At 36.5% G+C, this 24,572-nt stretch overlaps 1 protein-coding gene across 2 annotated transcripts in view; it reads right to left on the bottom strand.

Annotated features, from left to right (window-relative positions):
- MED14 (mediator complex subunit 14) overlaps nt 1–24,572 on the bottom strand; it is a 60,503-nt gene that overhangs the window by 27,026 nt on the left and 8,905 nt on the right. For both annotated transcript variants that reach the window (XM_043458153.1, XM_043458154.1), the window contains exons 4-16: nt 20,812–20,985; nt 20,034–20,163; nt 19,441–19,569; nt 19,015–19,122; nt 18,115–18,247; nt 17,240–17,390; nt 16,632–16,743; nt 12,449–12,574; nt 10,075–10,153; nt 6,682–6,841; nt 3,568–3,762; nt 3,035–3,169; nt 195–271 (exon numbers count right to left, since the gene is read on the bottom strand). In XM_043458153.1, the coding sequence (XP_043314088.1) occupies nt 195–271; nt 3,035–3,169; nt 3,568–3,762; nt 6,682–6,841; nt 10,075–10,153; nt 12,449–12,574; nt 16,632–16,743; nt 17,240–17,390; nt 18,115–18,247; nt 19,015–19,122; nt 19,441–19,569; nt 20,034–20,163; nt 20,812–20,985 (1,709 nt within the window). The remainder of the gene's footprint in view (nt 1–194; nt 272–3,034; nt 3,170–3,567; nt 3,763–6,681; nt 6,842–10,074; nt 10,154–12,448; nt 12,575–16,631; nt 16,744–17,239; nt 17,391–18,114; nt 18,248–19,014; nt 19,123–19,440; nt 19,570–20,033; nt 20,164–20,811; nt 20,986–24,572) is intronic.

Raw genomic sequence — 24,572 nt, 5'->3', positions numbered from 1 at the left:
CTCAAATACCAAGAGGTGCTGGATCTCCACTTGGCAGGTAAAAGAGAATCCTCTCCTAGACTGTCTAATTCCATACAGAAACCTGTGACATCCACAGGTTCTGAACTCTGCTTTATGCTGACTCGCAGAAGGAGCAGCACTGGCGGGATGGCTGCAGTGTGTGGCACCACATCAGACACATGACAGGGACTTACTTCAGTAAGCGAATTGCGTGGCTGAAGCCATCACCTTCCATTTGCACTCCTTGATGTGGAATCTCCAGATTGGACAACTGGAAAGAGAAAGGTACAGTTATGTAAGACCACCAATTTTACAAAGGCAACTACCTTTTCTAAGTACTACTGTCTCTCTTCTCATGGCCTCTGTTCTAGAGCTGTGAGCATTGTCCCCCCTCATCTGATTTCCTGGGGAACTAAATAAGACTGGTTTCCTTGTGTGATGCAATTAACGTCTATCTGAAAACAAAGTTTGAGTCATAGCCACATCTCATTTTTAATCACAAACAGTATTTTTCAGTTTACAACTTTTCTGGAATACATTTTTTTAAACAACTATTTCCTCTGTGAAACTCAAGAAGAAAAGATTTCCAGTTGATGCATTTACCCAGAGACCCTGTCAGTGGAACTACAGGTTATTTGGGTATGCCGGGAAGTCATTCTAGTCACCCAGCAGAGGAACACACTTGCCTTCAAGCAGATAGTCCCAGGTCTTCTCTAACAGACTATTTATATCCACCTTATTCCAGAAAGGATTTAAGGAAGCCTTAAGCATGTCACTGAGCCCTGCTCTTTGGGCCTGGAAAGAGCAGAGGTGTAGAAAAACAGCTGCTGACCATGAAGTAGGGCTCCAGATTAAAAAGACAGCAAAGTGTGGGAGAGCTCAAAAACACTGCCTCTGTTCTATGGATCACAAATATCAACATTCCTGCTAAGATCAGATTTAGTTATTCACATCTCAGTGTAAATTACCTTAAGCAGAAAATGTGCTTGCTTCTGCCTTTAACATCTTTTCAATGAGAGAAAAGAAAGTTTTTAAGAGCTTGATTGAGTTCAACAGAGTACTACAGAATGTTGAATAGCCTACATGTGCGACAGGTATAGGAACACAGAGAAGGAGAAGAGGCCATTACGCTTACAGGTGTCTATGTGGGCACGACAAAGACAAGCTTTTGCAACTTCTGGCCTGTGGGTAATGAGGAAGACAGCAGACAATGACTGAGGCACTCCCCCTGGGTATCATGCAGCCTCCCATTCCACTGCAAGGGAGGAACTGAGTGACTTTCATGTAATCCATCCACGTGTTGTGCTTAGTCACTCAGTCATGTCCAACTCTTTGCGACCCCATGGACTGTAGCCCGCCAGACTCCTCTGTCCATGGATTCTCCAGGCAAGAATGCTGGAGTGGGTTGCCATGCCCTCCTCTAGGGGATCTTCCCAACCCATGGACTGAACCCAGGTCTCCCTCATTGCAGGCAGATTCTTTATTGTCTGAGCCACCAGGGAAGCCCAATCAATCCATGTAGCATGATGAAAAAGCCCAACAACAGAGTCAAATAGTTAGAAGTACAGACACTGTAGGAGCTCTGGACAGTTCCCAGACAAGGGACACTCATCAGGCTCACAGTTGTAGGAGCTGGGACATCGAGGACATGAGTATCTACTTTAGTCGCCTATTTCTGGGCTTGGATTTTCTGGGCTACTGCTGCTCCTCACAATTTCACACCCTAGTTTCCACCTTTAGATCCTGAAGCCCTATAAAGCAGCAACTGGCATACCATAGCTCATGGGCCAAATCTAGCCACTGCCTGTTTTGGTAAATAAAGTTTTACTGGAACATAGCCACACTCATTTGTTTAAATATCAACTATGGCTGGTTCACACTACAACAGCAGACCTGAATGAGCAGACCTCAAGAGATGGACTGATGCTGAAGCTCCAATACTTCAGCCACCTGATGCGAAGAGCTGACTCAGTCAAAAAGACCCTGATGCTGGGAAAGATTGAGAGCAAAAGGAGAAGGGGATGAGAGAGGATGAGATGGCTGGATGGCATCACCGTCTCAATGGTCATGAGTCTGAGCAAACTCTAGGAGATTGCAAAGGACAGGGAAGCCTGGCATGCTGCAGTCCATGGGGTCGCAAAGAGTCAAGACACAACTTAGTGACTCAACAACAACAATAAATGACCCACAAGACCTAAAATATTTACCATCTGCCCCTTGATAGAAAAAGTCTGCTGCTTCCTGCTCTAAAGCATCTAAGTGTTTTCAACAAGTCTTCCCAAGACTATTATCATCAGCCTAACAAATAATCCACTTCCACATTTCTAGGTCTTTCCTTCATCACCAATAATTTACAGAAGGGAGAAGTCTTACAAAAAGTAAAACTTTAAACTAGAGGGAAATAATTAAGATTTTCATGTATTACTTTTTAATTGTTGCCAATCCTTGGCCAAAGTCCTTTTTGGAAATACAAAAATACAGGTTCTGTTACCTCTCTTTCCTTTCATGCTTGGGGATCATGCTGGATATCACAATTGTGTACTCTTGAAAGACACTAACTCGGGCTAAGTCTATTGATTCTTCCATGGGAAAAAAGTAAAAATTTAGTTTAATACTTTCTGACCTGCTTCTCACAAAGGAACCCAATTTTATTAGTAAGCAATATGTACAGCTTCACTCACTGAAAAATATGCAACCCCTTTAACTATTAACCATCCCTAAAAAAGGTAAATAATGCTCCTTCGAGGTATACAAGTAAGGTTCTCAAAAGTTGCCTTTATTTTTTTTTTAAACTGGGAAGAATTTACTTCCCATTTCCACAAAGAACAGAAGGCCTACAATTTGGAATCAGAGATAAATAATTTAATAATCTCATGGTATACACATATACCATGAGATGTTGTGATTTCAACCCTACCCCTCCCCAAATAAACAAGATCACAACCATCTGGTTCTCCTAATGGAATTCATGTATCTTTAGCAAGGCATTTAAAACATTACTCTTCGGGTACCCAAAATTGTTCCAAAAAGTTACCTCCAACCGAAGTCCTACAAATGGCATGTTTGTATCACACATAGCGACGAAATGAGCTAGAACTTTATTAAAGGCACGCATTTCTCCTGATCGTTTGGTTTTCTTGGGTTCTACTGGACATACATCATCAGACAACTAGAATTTAAGTAAAGAACACAAGTGGGTTAAAAAAAGAAAAAGTATGTGATGCAATTAGTTAAGCACCTGGACTAGTATAACAAAAGTCAAAGTTAACCAAAACAAATCTTAATTCATTCAACAAATGTTTACTGAGCAAATATTGACCTAAACACTGGAAATTCAGTAGTAAATATTATGTACTTAACAAGTTGCCTTGTGGGAAAGAGTGTACAATTAATTATTAATTAAAGGAGAAGCATTTTCAAGAATGTGTAGACATTTGTTACCTAAACCTTATTGTTGGCCAGCCTCTTAAAAATCATACCTAATTCTTTCCCATTTAAAAATAGTTAAAAGAGTACAGCAAAGTTAACAGATACAAACCCTGGGCTCATTTCTGTTCGTGAACATACCTTGCGCTTGGTACTGGTTCTAGGCTGTTTCCCATTTTTTGTACGATAAACTGATTCCTGGAGGTTTTCCTTAAACTGCTGCAGCAAGAGGGCCATGAGAGGGCTGTCTTCACGATCCACTGCATTCACAGACAAGAAGTAGTACTTGTACGACAGTTGTGTGGGTTTATTGGGAACTTCCAACATCTCTACAACCTAAGAAGGTCCAAATCAGAAATGAGACTCAGAGACATAACTAACTGATAAATGTTGAATATTTTCCTCCTTGTATCAAGTAGGGCTCAGAATTATATATCTAATGCAGATGACTTTTTAAACACGGACAAATCAGTCATGATCTCAAAAAAAAGCACTGCAATTAAATATGTAATTTGTTTTCTAAAAAACAGATCAGACTAAGGAACAATGATGAAAGAAAAATGACAACTGCATCTCATACTTGGAAGGATATAAAAATAAACCCGGATTTTTCAACTGAAATATACAGTCACTACGAGGATGAGGATAACAAGAACATGAACAATAGTTAATACCGATAAAGAGTTTATCCTGCGCCAGGTACTCTCCTAGTGAGTGAAGTGAGTGAAAGTTGCTCAGCTGTGTCTGACTCTTTGTGACCCCATGGACTATTCAGTTCATGGAATTCTCCAGACCAGAATACTGGGGTGGGTAGCTGTTCCCTTCTCCAGGGTATCTTCCCAATTCAGGAATCAAACCCAGGTCTCCCACATTGCAGGCAGATTCTTCACCAGCTGAGCCACCAGGGAAGCCCTATAACTCTAAGTACTTGACAGATGTTAACACATTTAATCCCAGTAACTCAATGAAGTAGGGATTCTTATCTTCACTTTTCTGATAAAGTTAGGCACAAAAAGCTTAGATTAATTGTCAAAGGTCTCAGAGCTCAGAAGTGACAGACTCACGCTCTGATCCTAGAAGTCTGGATCCAGAGACCTTGCTCTCACTATAGAGGCTTACTATTTTCAAGGTCTACCTAAAATTTAAGAAGAGTTCCCTAAATACTTGAGTGAGAGAAATAAATGCCACTGGACAGGGCTCTTGACCAACATACACTTTTCTGTCTCTGTTCCTGTCTCTCCCCTCTCTCTACCCCACCTCCCCACATAGTCTCTTCAGGAAATTGTTTGGCCGACACTTAAGAATCAACACTGAGGAAACTGAAGAATTAAAATGGAACTTCACCAAAGATATATGGACGGCAAATCAGCAGATGAAAAGATATTCAATATCATCAGTCATCAAGGCAACATAAATTAAGACTACAATAAGATACCACTACACATCTATCAGAATGGCTAACATTTTCTTTTTTAATTGCAATAACAAGTGCTGGCAAGAATGCAGAGCAACTAAAACTCTCATGTATTGCTGGCAGGAATGCAAAATGGTCTGGCCACTTTGGAAAACAGTTTAGCAGTTTCTTATAAAGCCAAATATACACTTAGTGTGTGACCCAACAATCCCACTTTTAGTTACTTATCCAAATCACCAAAAAAATCTATATGCAAATACTTCTAGCAGCTTTATCCACAACTGCCCAAAACTGGAAACAACGCAGATGGCCTTCGATGAGAGGCTAAACAAACTGTGATACATTCATACCATGGAACACTACTCAGCAATAAAAAGAATGAATTATTATAAATACAACAATATGGATGAAAATCAAAGGCATTATGCCAAGTGAAAGAAACAACTGAAAGGCTAAACTGTAGAGACAAAAAACAGGTCAGTGGTAACTAGAGAGAGCAGGAGTAAAGTCTGATTATAGAGAGGAAGCATGAAGGAATTCTAGGGGGTGACAGATAGCTTCTGTGTCTTACTGAGATGGCAGTTACAAAACTGTATGCATTTATTAAACTCCAGACACTTAAAAGTCTGAATTTTTATTGTGTTTAAATTATATTCTAATAAAGCCAGCAAAAGTAAAATAGCAAAGACATTTAAAGGCAATAAGACTTTCCTCTATTCTTCTTAAAGGCTATGGTAGTTTTCGCCACTATTATGAATGTATCATCCTAAGTGAGAAGGATGAAGAGTGATACACATTCAGTTTGGTCTAAACCATGTGAAACAAATTATTGCTTTATAATAAACCACTAGTTACTGAAACTGAAAGCCTGGCATTTTGTTGATACTAAATAAAGTCAGAAAATACATGTAGATCAGGCAGCACATGGAGAACTGAAACAACAATCCTGTCACATGCCAAATCCAGTTTCACAGCTGGTGTTTTAAAATTCAGAAAACAGTGAATTCATATCAGTGACAGACTTATTCGTCAACCTAAGTAACCCTAACTTAAGATATATCAGGCTACACAGGGTACCTTTTGATGATAGTATCTTTTTAAAAGTACAGCTTAAAGCTTCAAAAAAAATTCACTCCCATTGAATTAAGTTTTTCAAACACCTTAGAATCTTAGCCAAAAGTATCTACTTGGTGTACACAAAAACTTCTACATGCAGGAAATACATTTATGAAATATATGAGTACATATTTCAAATTCTTACAAATTTTAACTAGTTCAATAATCTGAAGGAAACTACTAGAAAAATCTAGAAAGGGTGAAAAAGGAATGAGGATTTTATTGTGTACTGAAAAGTACATGCAATCAACAAAATGGATATATATACCTTCAATTAAGGATGAGAAAATAAAGCTAATTTAGTCCATCATGTTTAGAAAGCAGCATTATGCAAGCTAACATTTGATTAAAACCAAACAAGTTTACCTGACACCAAAACATCTCCAACTCTTCACAACAGTTGCTTTCAAATTGTTTCTTACATAGAGGAGATGCCTAATTCCAAGCAGAAACTAGGCCTCACTATAGGACAGATCCTGGGGTGAGGGACGAGGCATACCTTATATTCCCCAAACCTGCCTAATCATTGTATTATTTCCTACAGATAAGATTTTCTCGCTGCCCCATCCCTACCAACTCTCCCCTCTCTTGGCTTGAGAATCATCATACAAAATTCAAATATCCAATAAAAAATACATTTTCAAATTAAACTAAACAATAAATGATTCAAGATACAAATAGAATTATTGAACTCAATCACCGAAATCACCCCTTTGCATACTTACAATGTAGTACTGTGGAAGACGGGTAAGTCTGACAAACAGCTTATTCTTAGAAAGGCTTCCTATGGGATGAGTTGAATAATTGGACAGCTGCAATGTTTCACTGGTTATTGTAGGCAGGTGTTTTATAGATTGTTTGCAACGCTGTTGTCCAAGCCAAAACCTTAGTTTAAAAGAGATCATCCACATCACAAAATCATAGACTTCTGATTAACTGTGTGCTACTGTTTTACAAATAGATTATTAAACCCCACTAAGAAACCAATTAATATATGAAACTTAACTGAACTACTAAAAGGACATATGACCATAATGATGAATCATTTCTCTAGTTTTGTACTGAACCGTTAATTTTAGTTTAAAGAGTTTAAACTGCAGTGTGAATGACCTTAATTAGTTATAAGGTAGAATCCACTAATATTAAGGCTGAGAAAGTATCAGTTTATTATAGGAGATGAAAGATCTCCTGTGGTTTATAAGACAGCACAAACTAATCTCAACATCTTTTATAAAATGCATGAAGTGTTTATAAACCAAAATAGAACAATAAATAAATATAAAAGTATCTCATTTTCCTGGTTATCACTGGAGATCTCCAGTTCCAGTTTTCATCCTGCTCATATAAAAGTGATGGGTATGTCTTGCAGGTGCCAGTAAGTGTTCATTACCCTCCTCTCTCAGTTAAGCCACCAGATTTCACTTTGTTGCTTTTACTGTAGTACCCCTCTCATTCCTTTTATCTGGTTATCTATCCTAGAGACCAATATCATATTAACGTGTGAAAAAGGTAAAACGATAGGTACACAAACTCACTGATCCACCATGAAACAACTAAAAAAGTAAGAATACACCTTTAGAAGCTTTTCATAGCAATATAACAATGCCACAACATCCAAGCTCATGATCAGTCGGCTTGTCTTACATAACAGGGTACAGACCAGTTTGGGTGCTATTGCATTTGTGTGATGAGCTGCATGTGATACAAAATGTGTGCTAGCTATGTGCAGTAAAACCATAGTTAATGTCTAACATTTTAAGAGCAGTTTGAAAACTATTACCCCAAAAATGTATAAAATCTGGAAACTGCTTTTTTACACTGAAAAACAAATTTAACTATAGCTTCACAGGATCAACTGCTAGAACTGACTATTTAAAGGAATGATGATAAATTTTTAAAATATACCAAAACTTACTTCATTTTGGAAGACAGTTAAAAACATATACCCTGAACTTGCCAAAATTGCTTTCAAATCTCTACTTCCAGTCTTATCAACATACTTTGTGAGACTGGTATCTCTACTATGTATGTTATTTTTAAAAAAACACAGACACATTTAAGATAAACATTATCTCCTGTAATTATCATCACCAATCCAACTTAGATTAGTTACAACAAACCAGAAACAAGCGCTTTTGCCACATTAAAAATTTGAAATATATTGCAAATATATGTAAATTATAAACATATGAATAATAAATACAAGATATTCTTTCAGAGCACATATGGAATTGCTATTTCACTCAGCTTTTTTGTTATGACTCTGTGGAACAAAAAGTTTAAGTGATGAGTAACTTGTCTATACATGTATACGTTCAATGAAAAATGTATAGATTTTGAATTTTTTTTATTATTTTTTGTTCTGATCTTATTTATTGAAATGCAATTTTATGACTGTTGACTCTAATAAAAAATTGGGGCTTATATTTTGAACGTTTTTTCATTTCTTTTTTCCTAGAATTTGTTTTCGGTGAATATTATTAAAAAAAATAATCACATGAGCAGATGCCCAATACTAATAGTCCCTAGAAAATGTAAATTAAAACCACAGTCAGATACCTTGTCACACTCACTAGGGTGGCTATGGTCAAAGACAGTAACAACGGCTGACAAGGATGTAGAGAAATGGAAACCCTCATACACTGTTTGATGTGACTGTAAAATGGTACAGTTACTTTGGAAACTAGTATGGTAACTTCTTAAATAATTCCACTCCTAGTGGAATGCAAATTACACACATGTATTTGCACATGAATACTCACAGCTGCATTATTCATAAGAGTCAAAAAGTGGAAACAATTCAAATGTCCATCAAATGATGAATGGATAAATAAAAGGTGGCCGAGCCACACCATGGAATGTTAGTTAGGCATAAAAAGGAATGAAAAATTGGTACATGCTTCAACATGGTTGAATCTGGAAACATTATGCTAAATGAAAGAAGCCAGTCACAGAAGACCACATACTTTATGATTCCATTTTTATGAAATGTTCAGAAAGGGAAAATCTACAAAAACAGAAAGCAGATTCATAGTTGCCTGGGGTGAAGCTGGGAATGAGGATTAACTGTAAATGAGCATCTTTTTGAGGCAATAGAAATGTTTTAAGTGTTCTAAAACTGGATTGTGGTTATGGTTGTTACAAAACTCAGTAAATTTATGACAAGACATTGAATGGTACACTTAAAACAATTAAAGCCTATGCTATGCAAATTATATTTCAATAAAATTATTTCAAAAGATTAATGTCCCATGATAGATTAGTGATAAACTGATCAAAGATCATCTGAGAAGCATTATAAGTGACAACCAGGGGACCTTTCCTATAAATAATGTGAGTTTAAGTACAAATACATATTTGATAAGTTTAAAGCTTTTGGGACTTGACGTCTTGGTTTTAGGCTATATATATTTCTACTAGCTGGAACTGCCCAACAACCTCAAATTATGCAAAATATGAATTATTAAGATTTAAGTATTAAAATCCCACTGAACAGTCTGCCCCACCCCCACCACACCATTTGCCAGTTTGGTTTTAATCTCTGATATTTATTTTTATTCCTTGGAATTCTGTTTTACTGATTTAAAGAGTCTGTTAGAGTTGCCATAATGATACCTTTGTGTACCAGGGTGGTAATGAAACCTCAAACAATTATCTCTAGCTTCATTTTCAATTTTATTTAGTTTAACAGTCTGAAGCATTCAAAGAATTCTGAGACAAACTGAATGAAGCAGATGACTACTCTGAAAGTATCAGCTGGTCAATTCATACCATGAAGATTATCCTAAGAAGAATCTACTGCACAGAACCCTAGATACAATAAAATTCATTGTGTAAGTGATTTGTAGAGGGCTTACACAGGAGATAACATGACAAGGAATCAAAGTTGAGTGTCATGCCCTTCATACCTATATTTGCTTTCGAGAGGAATTTGATATGAAGCACTGCCATCTCAGACCTAATTCAAGAAAATTTAGATTCTAAGTACCAAAAGGGGCTCAAGCTTCACATCATAAATAAAAAGGATAGTGGCTGATCAAGATCAATGATGGGGAAGAAAATATATCTTGTCAAAATAAGTTTCCAATTTTAGTTTTGAGTTAAATAAACAGCCTTACTTAAGTTGTTGAATCCAAGGAATGATCCGTTTCATATCATCATTCACAGACTTCTCCATGTCATCCAGTGTGGCTTGGTCTATAGCATAAAGCACTTCATTAATTAATGGCTTACACGAGACACAAGATATCCAGATAGCCCAAAATTTAAATGAGAGTTACTGTTTCAGGCAGAAAGTAGTGTTATTTTGAGTTAGAGAAAAGCTAAATGATAACACATCATGAGGCATAAATTAATCTGTTTTCCTTCTTTAATATTTAGGGAGAGTTATAGTTAAGATAATTAATAGCAAGTGTACATTAGCAGGAAGAATGAGTAACAAATACATTAAATTCTTTGCCCATATTTTAATTACCCAAACTCTTAGTCTAGTTAGTTAACATTATAAATGTGTATGTATTTAAAACTCATAGTATTACTAAACTTAGAACCTTAAAAATTACAAAAACTATAAAACCTCATTAAAATGTTTATTTATTAAACACAAACGATCTCTGGCATAAGCAAGAGCTGTTGGTTGAAGATTAGCTTGCTAAATAAGCAAGAGCTGTTGGCTGAAGATTAGCTTGCTAAATGTCACTTAGAATTTTTAATGACATGAGAAAATGCTAATAATAGAATGTTGAATAAAATGCTAGATTTCTAATTAAAAAAAATAGATATGCAACAAGCAACAAAAGTTTACTGTATAGCACAGGGAACTACAGTCAATATCTCATAATAACCTATAATGGAAAATAATTTCAAAAATAATACATGTGTAAATAGATAACTAAATCACCTTGCTATGCACCTGAAACACTAAGTCAATTATACTTCAATAAAATACATATATTTAGAAAAAGAATGTTGAACAAAAAGCAAAATATAAAATGATTTCAACTAAAAAAGAAGTAGAGAAAAAATTAGAAGAGCACTGCTATGGGCTGAATTGTGTGCGTGCTCAGTCAGTCATGTCTGACTCTGTGACCCCGTGGACTGTAGCCTGCCAGGCTCTTCTGTCCATGGGATTTCCCAGGCAAGAATACTGGAGTTGGTTGCCATTTCCTTCTCCAGGGGATCTTCCCGACTCAGGGATCGAATCTGCATCTCCTGCATTGGGAGGTGAATTCTTTACCACTGAGCCACCTGGGAAGCCCATGGACTGAATTGCATCCTCCCAAATTCATATGTTGAAGCCCTAGCTCCTAATGTGATAAGTGTTTAGAGGTGGAGCCTCTGGGAGATAATTAGGTTTGGATAAGGTCATGAGGGTGGGGCCCTCATATAAGATTAGTGCCCTTATAAAGAGACACCAGAGAGCTTGCTCTCTCTCTCTCTCTCTTCCTGCCATGTGAGGACACAGCAAGAAGGCTGACAACTATAAGCCAGGAAGAGAGCTCTTACCATAACTTGACCATGCTGGCAACCTTATCTCATACTTCCAATCTCCAAAACTGTGAGAAAATAAATTTCTGTTGTTTAAGTCACCCATTCTGTGGTTCTCTGTTATGGCAGCCTGAGCTAAGACAAGCATACATCCCTTAAAAACAATGATTACCAAAAGGCAACTGTTTACTGCTTCTCTCATTTTTACACATTTAGTTTTTCTATTATATGAGTATGTACTATTTTAATTATCAAGAAAACCATTAAAGTTTTGAAGAACAATTTCCTAACGTGTCACTTATCATTTAGCCATCATAAATGTGATGTATTCAAAGTAGTGAGGCCAGTTTTTTCCATGAGCAGTTCATAGAAAAATCTATCTTTACAGGCATGTAATATAACCAGAAAGGATTTTTATTTTCATAAATATGGCTTAAAATTAATTTCAAATGGGAAATGTGCTAACATATTCAAGAATACTATCTCATTAGCAACACAAAAACACTAAGTTTCCAGTATTTCATCATTTCAGAACACCAACTTGGTAAAAGAACATGCTAGAAATCAAACTTCAATTTCTACTGTGTTTAAGCCAGAAAAAAAAATTTCTTTCCTCCAGGATTCTATATTCAAGTCATCTTGAGATATTTATACTGTCATAAATTTATTCTTCAGTCACGAATGACATTAGATTGTAGTCTTCTCCATGATACCCAACTATTAGTGGTAAAACAGTTAATCTAAGAAAAGATCAGCCATCAACATTATTACTTTTACATAAGAGAAACAACATGAATGGACTTCATATTGGGAAGTTTAACTTCTGGTACAAGAGAGCTAAAATGGGCCCCGAGGAACAGACATCAACCGGTTATTCCTTCCATATCTACTTTCTATATACTGTTTATACCACCCTTCCCAATAACTAATGGCAAAAATTTTTATTCTGCTTTTGTTAAAAATATTTTTCTTTATACTGAGTGAGTCTATCATTTAGTAACTTACCAAGTCCATAAAGCATCAACTGGAACATTCCAGAATGCAAATCGACAAAAATGTGTAGACACTCTGAATTACCACAGGGCTCCAAGATGGGAACAACAAGAGCTGGAAGTGCAGTCTCTATGGAAGCTGAACAGTTAAAAATTTTAATTATATTTCTATCTGAATATCCCCCCCTCCCCCAAAAATATATATATTTCTCAGCAAGTAGAAACGAACCAACTACTGAATGATCTGAATGTTAGAGGAAAGACATAACTTTGCTAAACTAGATTAGTACTATTATGTCAATAACTCAAAGGAAGAATGTAACCTACAAGGTGACCTGAAACAAACATACCCATCCCAAATACTACAGTCAAAAAAAAAAAAAAAACAACCCTCCAAGATTCCTTAAAAAAGGTTAAAATAGCTAATGAAAATTTAACCTTATCAATGAGGTGTGTTCTAGCTTTGCTTTCAGTCAGTAATTACTAATAAGCTGATTTTAAGGGTTTTCTTTTTGATATGTATGCTTGATTGCTCAGTCGGGTCTTTGCAACCCCATGGACTGTAACCCACCAGGCTCCTCTGTCCATTCTCCAGGGGATTCTCAGCAAGAATACTGGAGTAGGTTGCCATGCCCTCCTCCAGGGAATCTTCCCAACCCAGGGATTGAACCCAGGTCTCCTGCATTGCAGGTGGATTCTTTACCATCTGAGCCACCAGGGAAGTCCCTTTTTGATATAGTGGGGGAAAAAAGTTGTTTGGTAAATAAAGTAAATTTCATTCACAACCTAAATATTTTTAATGCCATTCTTCATAAAGAGAGATTTTTCTGGCAATTAGGGCCTATATTTAAAAAACATTTGAAAGCTATTAAGCACTATTTATTATATAGGACAAAAGTTTTTTCAAGTTATTTACGTACCTCATTTTCAAGTCACAGATAAAATAAGAACAGAGGCAAACTACTAAACACAAATTCCCAATACTCATTCTAGAGTTTCAAAGTATTTCCACCAGGCCCAATTAACTTTCTCCTTAATCTCACAAGATAGCATAACAAAATCCAGTAGAAAAGCAAAGTATTGAAAGCACACCCACCGTGTGCTAATCAGACTGATGACCTGCAAAAGGAATATGCTCTCCTGGTTACCACATTCCTCTAAAACTACAGTGCAGAAGGCAGGCAGGCAGTGAGGAGAGTGGTAATGTAGGCTCAGTCCTTCACCAGGGGTGACTTCTCTATGCTACTTCATTAAAGAAGGGCAAAGACCTCTTCCTGTCCACACCATGGGTTCTCAGGAAGAAGCAATGACAAGCTTGTAAGGGTGCTTTGAAAAGCAAAGTGCTCAATAATATATATTATCTGTATTCCTTTCTGAACCAAAGAAAAAAACCAAAACCTCCCGCTATATAATCTGCAACAAGTAAAATGGGAGGTGTTGCCATTGGTACTGCCTATACAAATTACTAAAGCAAAAAAGATTGCAGGAAACATATTTAATCAGATGAAAACTAACTGCTTTCAAGTATATCTAATGTATTTGCATACACATCTTTACCATGCAGGTCCAGCTTAACTCTCACCTAAAACAAACCAGCAGGACAAAAAGGCACAAACAGGAATTTCTTTTACAATATTCTATATTCAGATTAGCATGAAAAATTGTAAAAATGCTTACAGACTTGAAGCAGACTTGCAGATTTTTAAAACACAGCTGTACATCTTAAATCCTAACAGGATAGGAAGGTATTCTCTAAAGCAAAACTATTTTTAAAGTGTAGTAATGGAGTAAAACTCTTGACAATTGGGATAACAATTATAATTTCAATCTAATTCACAAAATTAAATATTTTTTAAACAACAGGGAATCAAAGAAGAATACAGAGAACACAGTCCAAAAAATATTAATAGAAAATATGTTCATATATATCTCTGAACATATTTTATGGTTGCCAGTGTCCATATTTTTCTTCACAGAAATTGCTGTAAGGCCCTGAGCATTTAAAGGCAACAGGTTTTAACGGAGAAACTTATAAAGAGACCATTAAAGGCTGTGCAAGATGACCAGGTTGCACACTAGTTTTTCCTGCAGCAGGAATATACACACATCTCCTCTTTCATTTCTCCCTATTTATTGAGGACAAAAGGAATGGACCAATAGACAGTAATATAAAGTGGGAAGACTAAGAGAAGCAACTAAGCCCCATTAGGAATTGCTGTGTGTGGTTCACAGCTTCTGAAACTGATCTCGAGACCCTGAATCTGGCGCTGACAGAGGACAACTCGAGGGAGAGCACCCTGGCTTCCTCGAGTCAGGTGATGCTGAGAAGGGGCCACAGGACAAGTTACCTGTAGTGTCTTACATTGCCTTTTAAAAATTTCTCTCCAAAAGTCTTGCCTACTCTCCCCCTAAGGCTATCTCACCCCTATCTCCCACCCTCAAGAAACCACACACTACCCCTTGGGCTGTCCAAAACCTGCAGTCTGTGCTCTCCCTTAGCCCTGTCTTGAAATGCTCCATTCTCCGAGTGACTGATTTCCTCGGCTTATCCTAGTGAGGAGTTGGAAGAAAAGACAGCTAATGAAGGGTTAGCTTCATAACCTTCATTAATGAAGGTTAGCACTAAGAGATTCCCAGAACAGACTATGGCCCCTCGTCTCAGCAAAGGATCTGACAAAAGCATGCTTTCCCATCACAAAAGCGATCAAGTGAGGCTACGCTGTGTATAAACGCATGAAAGTGAATTTAAAAAAAAAACTTAAAGCATATGTCCTAAAATGATGGGTCAGCAGACCTTTTCCTCATTTCCAGAACTGCTCTGATTCAAGTAGGGCTGAGGGCCCAACCCCACATGCAAGATCCTCCCTCTCCTTCAAAACTTACTCTCCAAAGCACCCTTCTCTAACACTGAGGACTCAACAGATTCCCAGGGCTTGAAAACCACTGCTACAGTACACTCCTACTAGAATTAGAGATCCAGGAAGAGCCCGGAGTAACATCCTCAAATACAGATGAGGAGAATGAGGCCCAAAGAATTTAAGTGACTTGCTCAAGAGCACATGAGCACATACCAACATCTTCTGACTACTCAAGCAGTGATATCGCTACAAAGTGCTACTCAAGGAAAATCTTCACAACTTCCTCGAAAAACACACAAAATTATTCCCAGGTAAACACATTTTCAGAGTCCATTTTTCAAAGTAATTTAAATACCCCCCAGGCAATCATACTGAGTTTTTTTTTAAGTAAGCCTTGTTTACAGATGATACTAAAGTAAACCAGAGCCTATCAAAAGGTCACAAACCCCAATTATCTACAATCCCAATGATACTATTTTGAAAAAAATTGAAATTAGAGAAATTAGGATTGTGAAAATACTGTGGGCACAAGGTAATACCAGTCAAAAATAACTGGGGTTGGGATAGTAAATGTTCTCATCATGATACTGGAAACTGTATTCCTAGAATGAAAGCACTTACTTTCTAAATGACTGACCATTCGTCTCCTAACATTCTGAATATACTAGGTAATTAGAAGATTTTTCACTGTGTGTACACCTGTATTTATTTTGAACCCTGTTAATATATTAACAATTCAAAAAAAACTTTTTTGAAGACATGGGATAAATTTAGCTTCATTTCAAAGAGGCATATTTTATAAACACATTATAAATATTTGCAAAGCTGCCTTATTAACCTTTTAGAAGAAAAATTAGAAGAATGAGATTTATATTAAAATGTTAAGCTAGCTTCTGTTTCAATAGGGAAGTTTTAAGGAGAGTCAATATGCATACGTTTCAAAAATAAGGTCAAGCTAAATGAGAAAGAAGAAAGTAAGGGGAAAATTAGGACAAGCTTGACAGATCATAAATTAAAAGGCAGAAATGCTCAGCTTTTACAACAAAATCAGTACATCAGGGAAAAAGGTCATTTTAAAAAAGACTCTTCATAAAATAAAAGCAGATGCTAATTTAAACAAAAGACAGACATGCATGCCAAGTTGCTTCCCGTCAAGCTCTGTCCATGGGATTCTCCAGGTAAGAATACTGGAGTGGGTTGCCATGCCCTCCCTCCAGGGGATCTTTCCTACCCAGGGATTGAACCCACATCTTTTTATGCCTCCTGCATTGGCAGCCGGGTTCTTTACCGCTAGCACCACCTGGAAAGCCCCAGAAATGTCAATTTAAAAGAACCTACAGTTTTCATTAGCATTGACGCCTCTAAGAATGGCCTTCAGTTCCTGAAGCTTCTGATGAGCTCGTGCATGGACACTGTCAATCAGGAGTTTTTCTATTGATAAATGATCAATCTGCATAAACAACAACAGAATCGTATGTACAATTCAAACATTTTTACTTTAAAAGTCTGAGAGTAGATTACTATGTTTCAAGTTACTTCCCTTTAGAATCACACTGATGAAGTGTTAACCAATAAAAGAAAGCAAACTTAAACAATGGTATTGATAGCTTAAAGGCTACAGTTAACATCTGGCAAGTATAGATCAAGACGCTGTTAATCATAGTTATCGTGATTAAATGGCAGATCTTAACAAAAATTAAAATGGTGATCTGATCTAAATTACAAAATTTGAAAGAATATCTTAAAAATTATACCTTACCACATTAGATGTTAAAACAACCACAACAAACTTACCAGCATAACATTCATTTAAAATAAGTTTCATAAAGGGTTTTAGGGACCCTTAGGTATTTTAAAGAATTTGTGCTAAAAGCTTAAGTAGAAATGATAAGTTACGTTATATTCATTTAATCAAGCCAATATTAAAATATATTGAGTTCTTTTACCTTCATAGCTCTTTCTACTAATTTGGAATCAGAAGCTGGCAAAGGAGGATCATGAAAAATCTGTAAAGGCTTGGAGGCATCATTCTCATCAATTTTAATTGTAACTTTGTGAACAGATGCTGTCCCTGTTTTTCTCCCAAGAACCTGCTGACTAAAGAGAAAAAATATTAAGCATTAAGAATTTTTTCCAACAATCTGTTAACTTCTGGAATAAAAGAGTCTACTGTGCACCTTATCCAAAGTCTAGAACACAGCAGACCCTCACTCTTTGTTGAGGGAATATTAATATTGGGAAGACAGCTATTCTGTAATCCAACACAACATGATCTACTACATTAAAAAAAAACCACATATATACATAAAAAACCCCAAAACAAAACAAACTGTCTCTAAGTGGTGCCTATTCACCTCTGATTCCTTTACAGAAAATGAAAATCAAGCAAAGTTCAAATGGAGAATAGAGGATTATAAGTCTGATAACTGAGTTTCCCCAAAAATCTTCCCCAAAAGTTTGTAAAAAGTTCAATTCAAAATATGACACTGTGACAGGCAAGGATTTTTAAAAGATGATGCCCAGTAATTTAACCTACTGGTGGTCTTTCAGCAATCTGGTTTGAAGCCAGAATAACCTAATCTTTTAAGAATAGTGTTTTAGTACAAACAGACAAATATCTACATATTTAAAATATTCCATGTTCTAAGAAAGGTGCTAATTATGGATGTCCTATGTGATTTACGATACCATGGGACCTTACCATACAAATTCAGGTTGCTAGATATACAGAGATATACAGTAAATCAGATGCATGAGAGAAAAGGAGAAACAAAGGTATTTACAGTCATCGCATGACGCCACCAGAATCAACTTTACTTACTTCCAAACTGAGAGGGAGAGGCACTTTCCTGCATGATACCTTTCCACCTGTACAAGGTCTCCCCACCGCTCTCGGATTAACATTAGAGTTTGAGAATGTAGCACTTCTAACTGAAGTGATAAGCAGAAAGAATCTGATGGATCTCGTTAAGCAAATCTAATGTATTACTACAACAGCCAAAGAAGTATAAGCAAACTTCATATAACAAATGCTCTAGTCCCCAAAAGTTGACCATTATATTTCTCCAGTGATGTATATAAAAGGAGGTGCGATTTGTGACAATAATTTTAGAAAAAGGTTTTACATTTAATTTTGAACCAATATAAACAAAAGGTCCAGGTTACCCCTTAATTCACCATAGTTTAGAGAATATGGGTAGACCAAATAGTACTCTTTTTTCTCTCCAAAGAGTATTATTTCTACCTCATTATTTTAAATTTTTACCTGCAAAGTCAACAGTAAAATGAAAAGCTTGGTTTAAAAAAAAAAAGAAAGAAAGATCTACCATTATTCTTTACACTGGCCAGTGTAAAGCCCCATTTCCACCCTGAAAGGGTAAGGGAGAGAGTTTAAGCTGCTCCAGTTCAGGACTAGAGGCAAATGGAAACGTGTGTGTGCTGGCGGGGGAGGGTGTTGTTTAGTCCTTTAGTCGTGTCTGACTCTTTTGTGACCCCATGGACTGCAGCACACCAGGCTCCTCTGTCCACTGGATTTCCCAGGCAAGAATACTGGAGTGGGTTGCCATTTCCTCCTCCATGGGATCTTCCTGACCCAGGGATCAAACCCACATCTCCCACACTGGCAGGTGAGTTCTTTACCACTGAGCCACCAGGGAAGTGTGTTGGGGGTAGAGGGATACAAATTCTTCACAAATACAGGGCTCAAATTTCAGAAGGATACGCAGGCAGTTGTACATGTCCTGAAGAGGTTTCTCATCAGCAAAGAGCCTAGATTGTACCAGTTGATGGATAAAGTTGATCTGCATACTATGAACCAAGGCTCGCCCATCTTCCATTGGCAGGAAAAAAGAAGGTGGTTACTCAGAAAAGTGTCCAGACTCTGTCATAGACCAACTAAGGAAGAGTATACTAACGATAAGTTAAAAAAAAAAAAAAAACTGAAATTATCTATGAAAACTACTGATTATACTATAGAAATACTGAAACCTTTGGGGTTAGTAGGGAGTTATGATTATCATAAAATCTGTTTCAAATTACAGGATAAATTGCTAAACACATGTATTATTCTGCAAGAATGTATCAATAACATAAAAACATCCAACATTTAAATCAGTACTTATGATTTAAATCAGTATTTATGACTTACCTCCTGTTTCCTTATCTTCAACGAGAATTTCTAGCTTGAGAAGACGCCATGGAACATCAGGGTCATCTCCCATCACAGTCAAGGTGGCTTCAAATTCTCCTTCAACTCGAAACTTCACTCGGCCATTTGCTTTTAGAAGAAGAAGAAATAGTCTACTTTGCTAGAAAATAAGCAGCCTCCTCCTGCTAACCTAGAACTTTTCAGTCTTGCTCACAAGAAATTTTAAATAGATTGAAGATTCTTTCATAAGTGTTCAAACAATTCAGTATTTCCTGCATTAATGGTAGCCAGCTTCCAGGTCATCAAGAAATCAAAGGCAACTCTTCTAAACATCAAGGAACAATACTGAGGCTCAACTCTAGGACCCAGGCTCTCCTCCAGCCCCAGGTGATCTTGCCCTCTCCTCAGCTTCAAATACCAGCACTGGATTTCCAGATACAGTGAAATGATATGGCACAAATTACAGTTTCAAACACCACCAAAATTGTAGGTAAAGACTTCATAATGATATTTTAAAAGATAAAACTCCCAAAAGCTGATTTTAAAAATATTCTAACAAGTCAATTCTTTAAAAATATATTCCAAGCACATACCAACTGTAAGATTTGCTAACTGAGGAGGAAGATCCGTGGTTACAAGCCGATGTCTAAGAATCTGGTTCAGCTGGTGAAGTGTAGCTTGTTTCTCAATTTTGGTAATTGGGTCTGGAGGAATAATTTTATCCTACAAAAATGTTCAAGTGATTTAGAAATAACGTACAAAGAGACATAATTTTTACCTGCGCCTGCCCTAACACAGTATTTTCTTACTTTACCTGAGAGAATCTCAACACTCATTTCTGCAGTCTACATCAATAGTGACCATTAATATCATATATTAGAGTGTCAATGATTCCACCAGTCGCCTGGCTAAGATAATAATGCAACACAATCTTCTTCATGCTCTATTTATGAAACTAACTTAATGTCACTAGATGATTTCTACCACTTCTTAGAAGTATAAAATACAATAGCACCGAGTGAATAAACAACTACAACAAATTTTATAAAAAAACACTTCCAAAAAGCAACTAATGCGCCATATTTTCACATCTGAAATAGATGTTACCTTTGCAATTCTGTTCACCCTCACCTAAATGAATACATAACTCATTTTGATAGCTACTCATGTTCGGGCTCCCATTTATTTCAACACCTCCCCTCCCCCAAATTTTAATGAGAGAAAAAGCAAACTACATGAAATATTTATTTTAAAACACAGAACAGTTTTTTTTTTCGGGGCGGGGGGGGGGGACTGGGCTACTTATTAATATTCTAGAATCTAATGCCAAAGCTTTCAATTTTGGGGGGGTGGGGGTGGGAACACACTTACCCTGATGCAGGTTGGCAGCCTTGGATAAGACCCAGTAGTCAGTACATCAATAGCATATGGGATGGCAAAACTAGGCAGGCGTGCATGGACCAGAGCATCTCTAGCTAACGAGGCCAGGCGATCCGCAGTGTCCACAAACAGGATGGCTTGCTGATCTAAGAAGCTTGAGATCATCTTTAAAGCAAAAGGTAAACGCATTAAGCTTCCTTGAAAACTAGCCACCTTTCTTTCACTTCATATATCATTTATTGATTCCAAAGTAAACCTTAAGAAATAATATAGTTTTTCCATTCATCAAAATATTTCATCAAAAAAATTTCCAGTAATTTGAGCAAAGAAGAAATAGTTTTAAAAACCAGTAATTTTCTATCAATTTAAATAAAAGGTTTCCCAATTCATTTTTCCATCCTTAACATTACACATACATATGACAAGTTAGGAAAAATAAATAGAATAAAATGCTTTTTCTCTTACAGACTTCTAGAGTTGACTGGTAATAAAGTAGATATAAATGCATGGACTCCTGGACCCAGACTGCCTTGGTCTCAATTTTACTTCTGCAACTTATGAGCCCTGTAACCTTGGGCAAGTTACTTTCCCTCTGTGCCTCTGTTTTTTCAATATAAAATGGAGATGGTTTCCTCCCTCTCAAGGTTGTTCTGAGGATTAAGAATGTATGCATACGAAACCTTTAGAACAGTGCCTAGAACATATAAAACACTTAGTAAACATTGCCCATTATGAGATCTAGGCCAACTTCATGCCCGATACAGAAAACCTTTCCATCAGTTCTCTACTCAATGCATTTCACAGGTGTGCCTAAACTAACAGAGTTCATCCAGAAGCTGAAAACTAATTCCTTTCCAGAACAATACTTAAAAGTCTCTCGTGTCCTTCAAACAGGGGAAGCCGCACTCTATCTTCAAGCTGAACATTGCAAACCACATCAATTAGTCTTCACATCTCCAAATTCCTGATTTACCATCCCAAGTCCACTGCTTGGAAATGGTCCAGTTTATCAGTGATCAACTTAAAATATGGTATCCAGAATTAATAATACATCAGGCTCACACAATGCCCTACATTTTCTCAGCATTCCCACACTTATTATCTGATTTTTACAACTCTAAGAAATAGACAAAAACAGTTAATTACCATCACCTTAGAGATGAAAAACTTGAGGCTGAGGTTTATACACTTGCTCAAAGATAGTCAATAATCAGAGAAGCTGGAACCAAAAACTGTTTTTTCTAACTCTTCAGTTAAGACCAGCATAGCCCTGTAGAAATGCTACCTTCCATGACTAGTAAAATGGGAGTCCTACAAATACCACCAACACTAACTTCTAACATCAGGAGCCACGACACTGTTGCCACACAGCAACCTTGAAGTTAACTAAAAGGTCTTGATCTTCTGTGCATCAATCTCCTTCAAGCAAGGTCCCCTTTCCCATCCTGAACGTGAAGCATGACTCTACTCTGATTTTAACATATTTAAAACCATTCTGAATCCTGCTTCTTTCAACTTCTGTTACTGGTTTTTATTCAGATTTAGGTCATCCCAAGTCTCCATTCACTTATTATTTAAAACCATTCTGAATCCTGCTTCTTTCAACTTCTGTTACTGGTTTTTATTCAGATTTAGGTCATCCCAAGTCTCCATTCACTTAGGACACTGTAAAAATGCTTAAGCCAAAGAAAACTAAAGATTTCCCTCCAGGAAGATGTGCATCAACCCTCGTGGGGTGTCATAGTTTATCCGGCCTACACTGCTCCACCTTAAATGTGGGTAATTAATTAACAAAACTCTCTAAACGGCCTTGCTCAACTCAAAATAAACTAGCCCAGCTGTATTTCTTTGACTTAGAAATCAAATTAATAAAAATAAAAGTTAAGTTTTGAGTTACTTCTTAGTGAATCCATATAGGTCCCTAATGATCACCATGTTCTTTTTTTAAGTACTCACATACCAGCCTTTGATATGATTAATAATAAAGTCCTTTAAAATTTTTAACTGAGCACCAAATAGACACTTCTCTAAGGAAAATATACAAATGGCCAAAAGCACATGAAAAGATGTTCAATATCACTATTGATATCACTATTCAGTATCACTATTCTCATCAGAGAAATGCAAACAAAAAACACAGTGAGGTGCCACTTCACACCTACTAGGATGGCTAGAACCAAAAACGTCAGACAACAACAGGTGTTGACATGGAGAAACTGGAACCCCTCTTACATTGCTGATGGGAATGTAAAATGGTATAGACATTTTCGAAAATAGTCTGGCAGTTCCTCAAATGATTACTAAATATACAGTTACCATATGATCCAACCATTCCACTCCTAGGTATATACCCAAGAGAAATGAAAACACATGTCCACACAGGAACCTGTATATGAATGTTTATAGCAACACTATTCATAATAGCCCCAAACTGGAAACAATCTAAAAGTCCATTAATGGATGAATGATAAACAAAATGCAGTAAATCCATACAATTCAGCTATAAAAATGAAGTATTGATACATGGTACAACATGGAAGACCCTTGAAAACATTATGCTAAATGAAAGAAGACAATCACAAAAGACCATATATTATGATTCCATTTATATGTAAATATTCAGAAGAGGCATATCTATAGAGACAGCAGAGACTGCTTAGGGCTGGGGGGTACTTGGGGTGACAATTAAAGGGTAACAATTTGAAAATTTTCTAAAACTGACTGTGGTGATGGTTGCACATATCTGTGAATATACTAAAAACCACTGAATTGTACACTTTTATATTATTTTGGCCACACCACATAGTCTGTGGGATTTTAGTTCCCTGACCAGGGATCGAATCTGTGCTACCTGCAGTGGAAGTGCAGAGTCCTAACAACTGGACCACCAGGAATTCTCAAAAATGGGTAGTCTGTACGGTATGTGAATTGCACCTCAATGTTGCTTTTAAAAAAGCTCAAGGAGATTTTTCTTTTTCTTAGCTAGAACATTATCCAGATTGTTTTACCATTAGTCAGAGTTCTATAAACCATGTATTTATACACTCAGCTAAACACTTAATATGTCTGGCATGGCTAAAGATCATTATCTATTAAGAACCTCTAATGAGTCTAGTTAAATAATCATTAAGTTGAGAACACCAAGTGTCAATATGTGAATAACCCTCTAATTCTCCAGTTTATGGACTTTATTCTTGACAACAGCACAACGGTATCTACAGTCACAAAACAAAAATACTGAAACGTTATGTATAAAGTTCAATATGAGACTTTATTCAGAATATGACTTACTGTGACAGCCAGTTCAAAAAATAGGAAAATACTATGAATTAATGAAAGATGAATACAATATGGCTCAATATCAAAACTAAAAGTTTTAGATTTTGCTTGATATTATTTTATCAACATACAGCTCAGTAGTATCAAACAGGTAATTTAAAAACCCATGGTATAATTAGGGATTTAACACTGGATTTGAAAAATTGAACACTTGGATTTTATATACTTCAGTAATACCTAATTCTTTACTGAAAGTCTGAATATCTTCAGGAAAAGATTACCCCAAATTAACTAGCTATTGAAAAGAAACCTTGGGACTTTTCAGAAATACTATACCATGGTTCTTCATTTTGGCCAAAATAGATTCATTAGGCTTGGTGCCCAAATTTCCAAAAACAATGAAACGAATTGTAAACTTTCTGATAAATAAGCTTGAAATAAGCCAGTTTATTCATCTTTATTTAAAAAATTAT

Source organism: Cervus canadensis, chromosome X (assembly GCF_019320065.1).
Source record: "Cervus canadensis isolate Bull #8, Minnesota chromosome X, ASM1932006v1, whole genome shotgun sequence".
Taxonomy (NCBI): domain Eukaryota; kingdom Metazoa; phylum Chordata; class Mammalia; order Artiodactyla; family Cervidae; genus Cervus; species Cervus canadensis.
The sequence above is the reverse complement of the archived record's forward strand: the minus strand, read 5'-3'. Positions and strand labels throughout refer to the sequence as shown.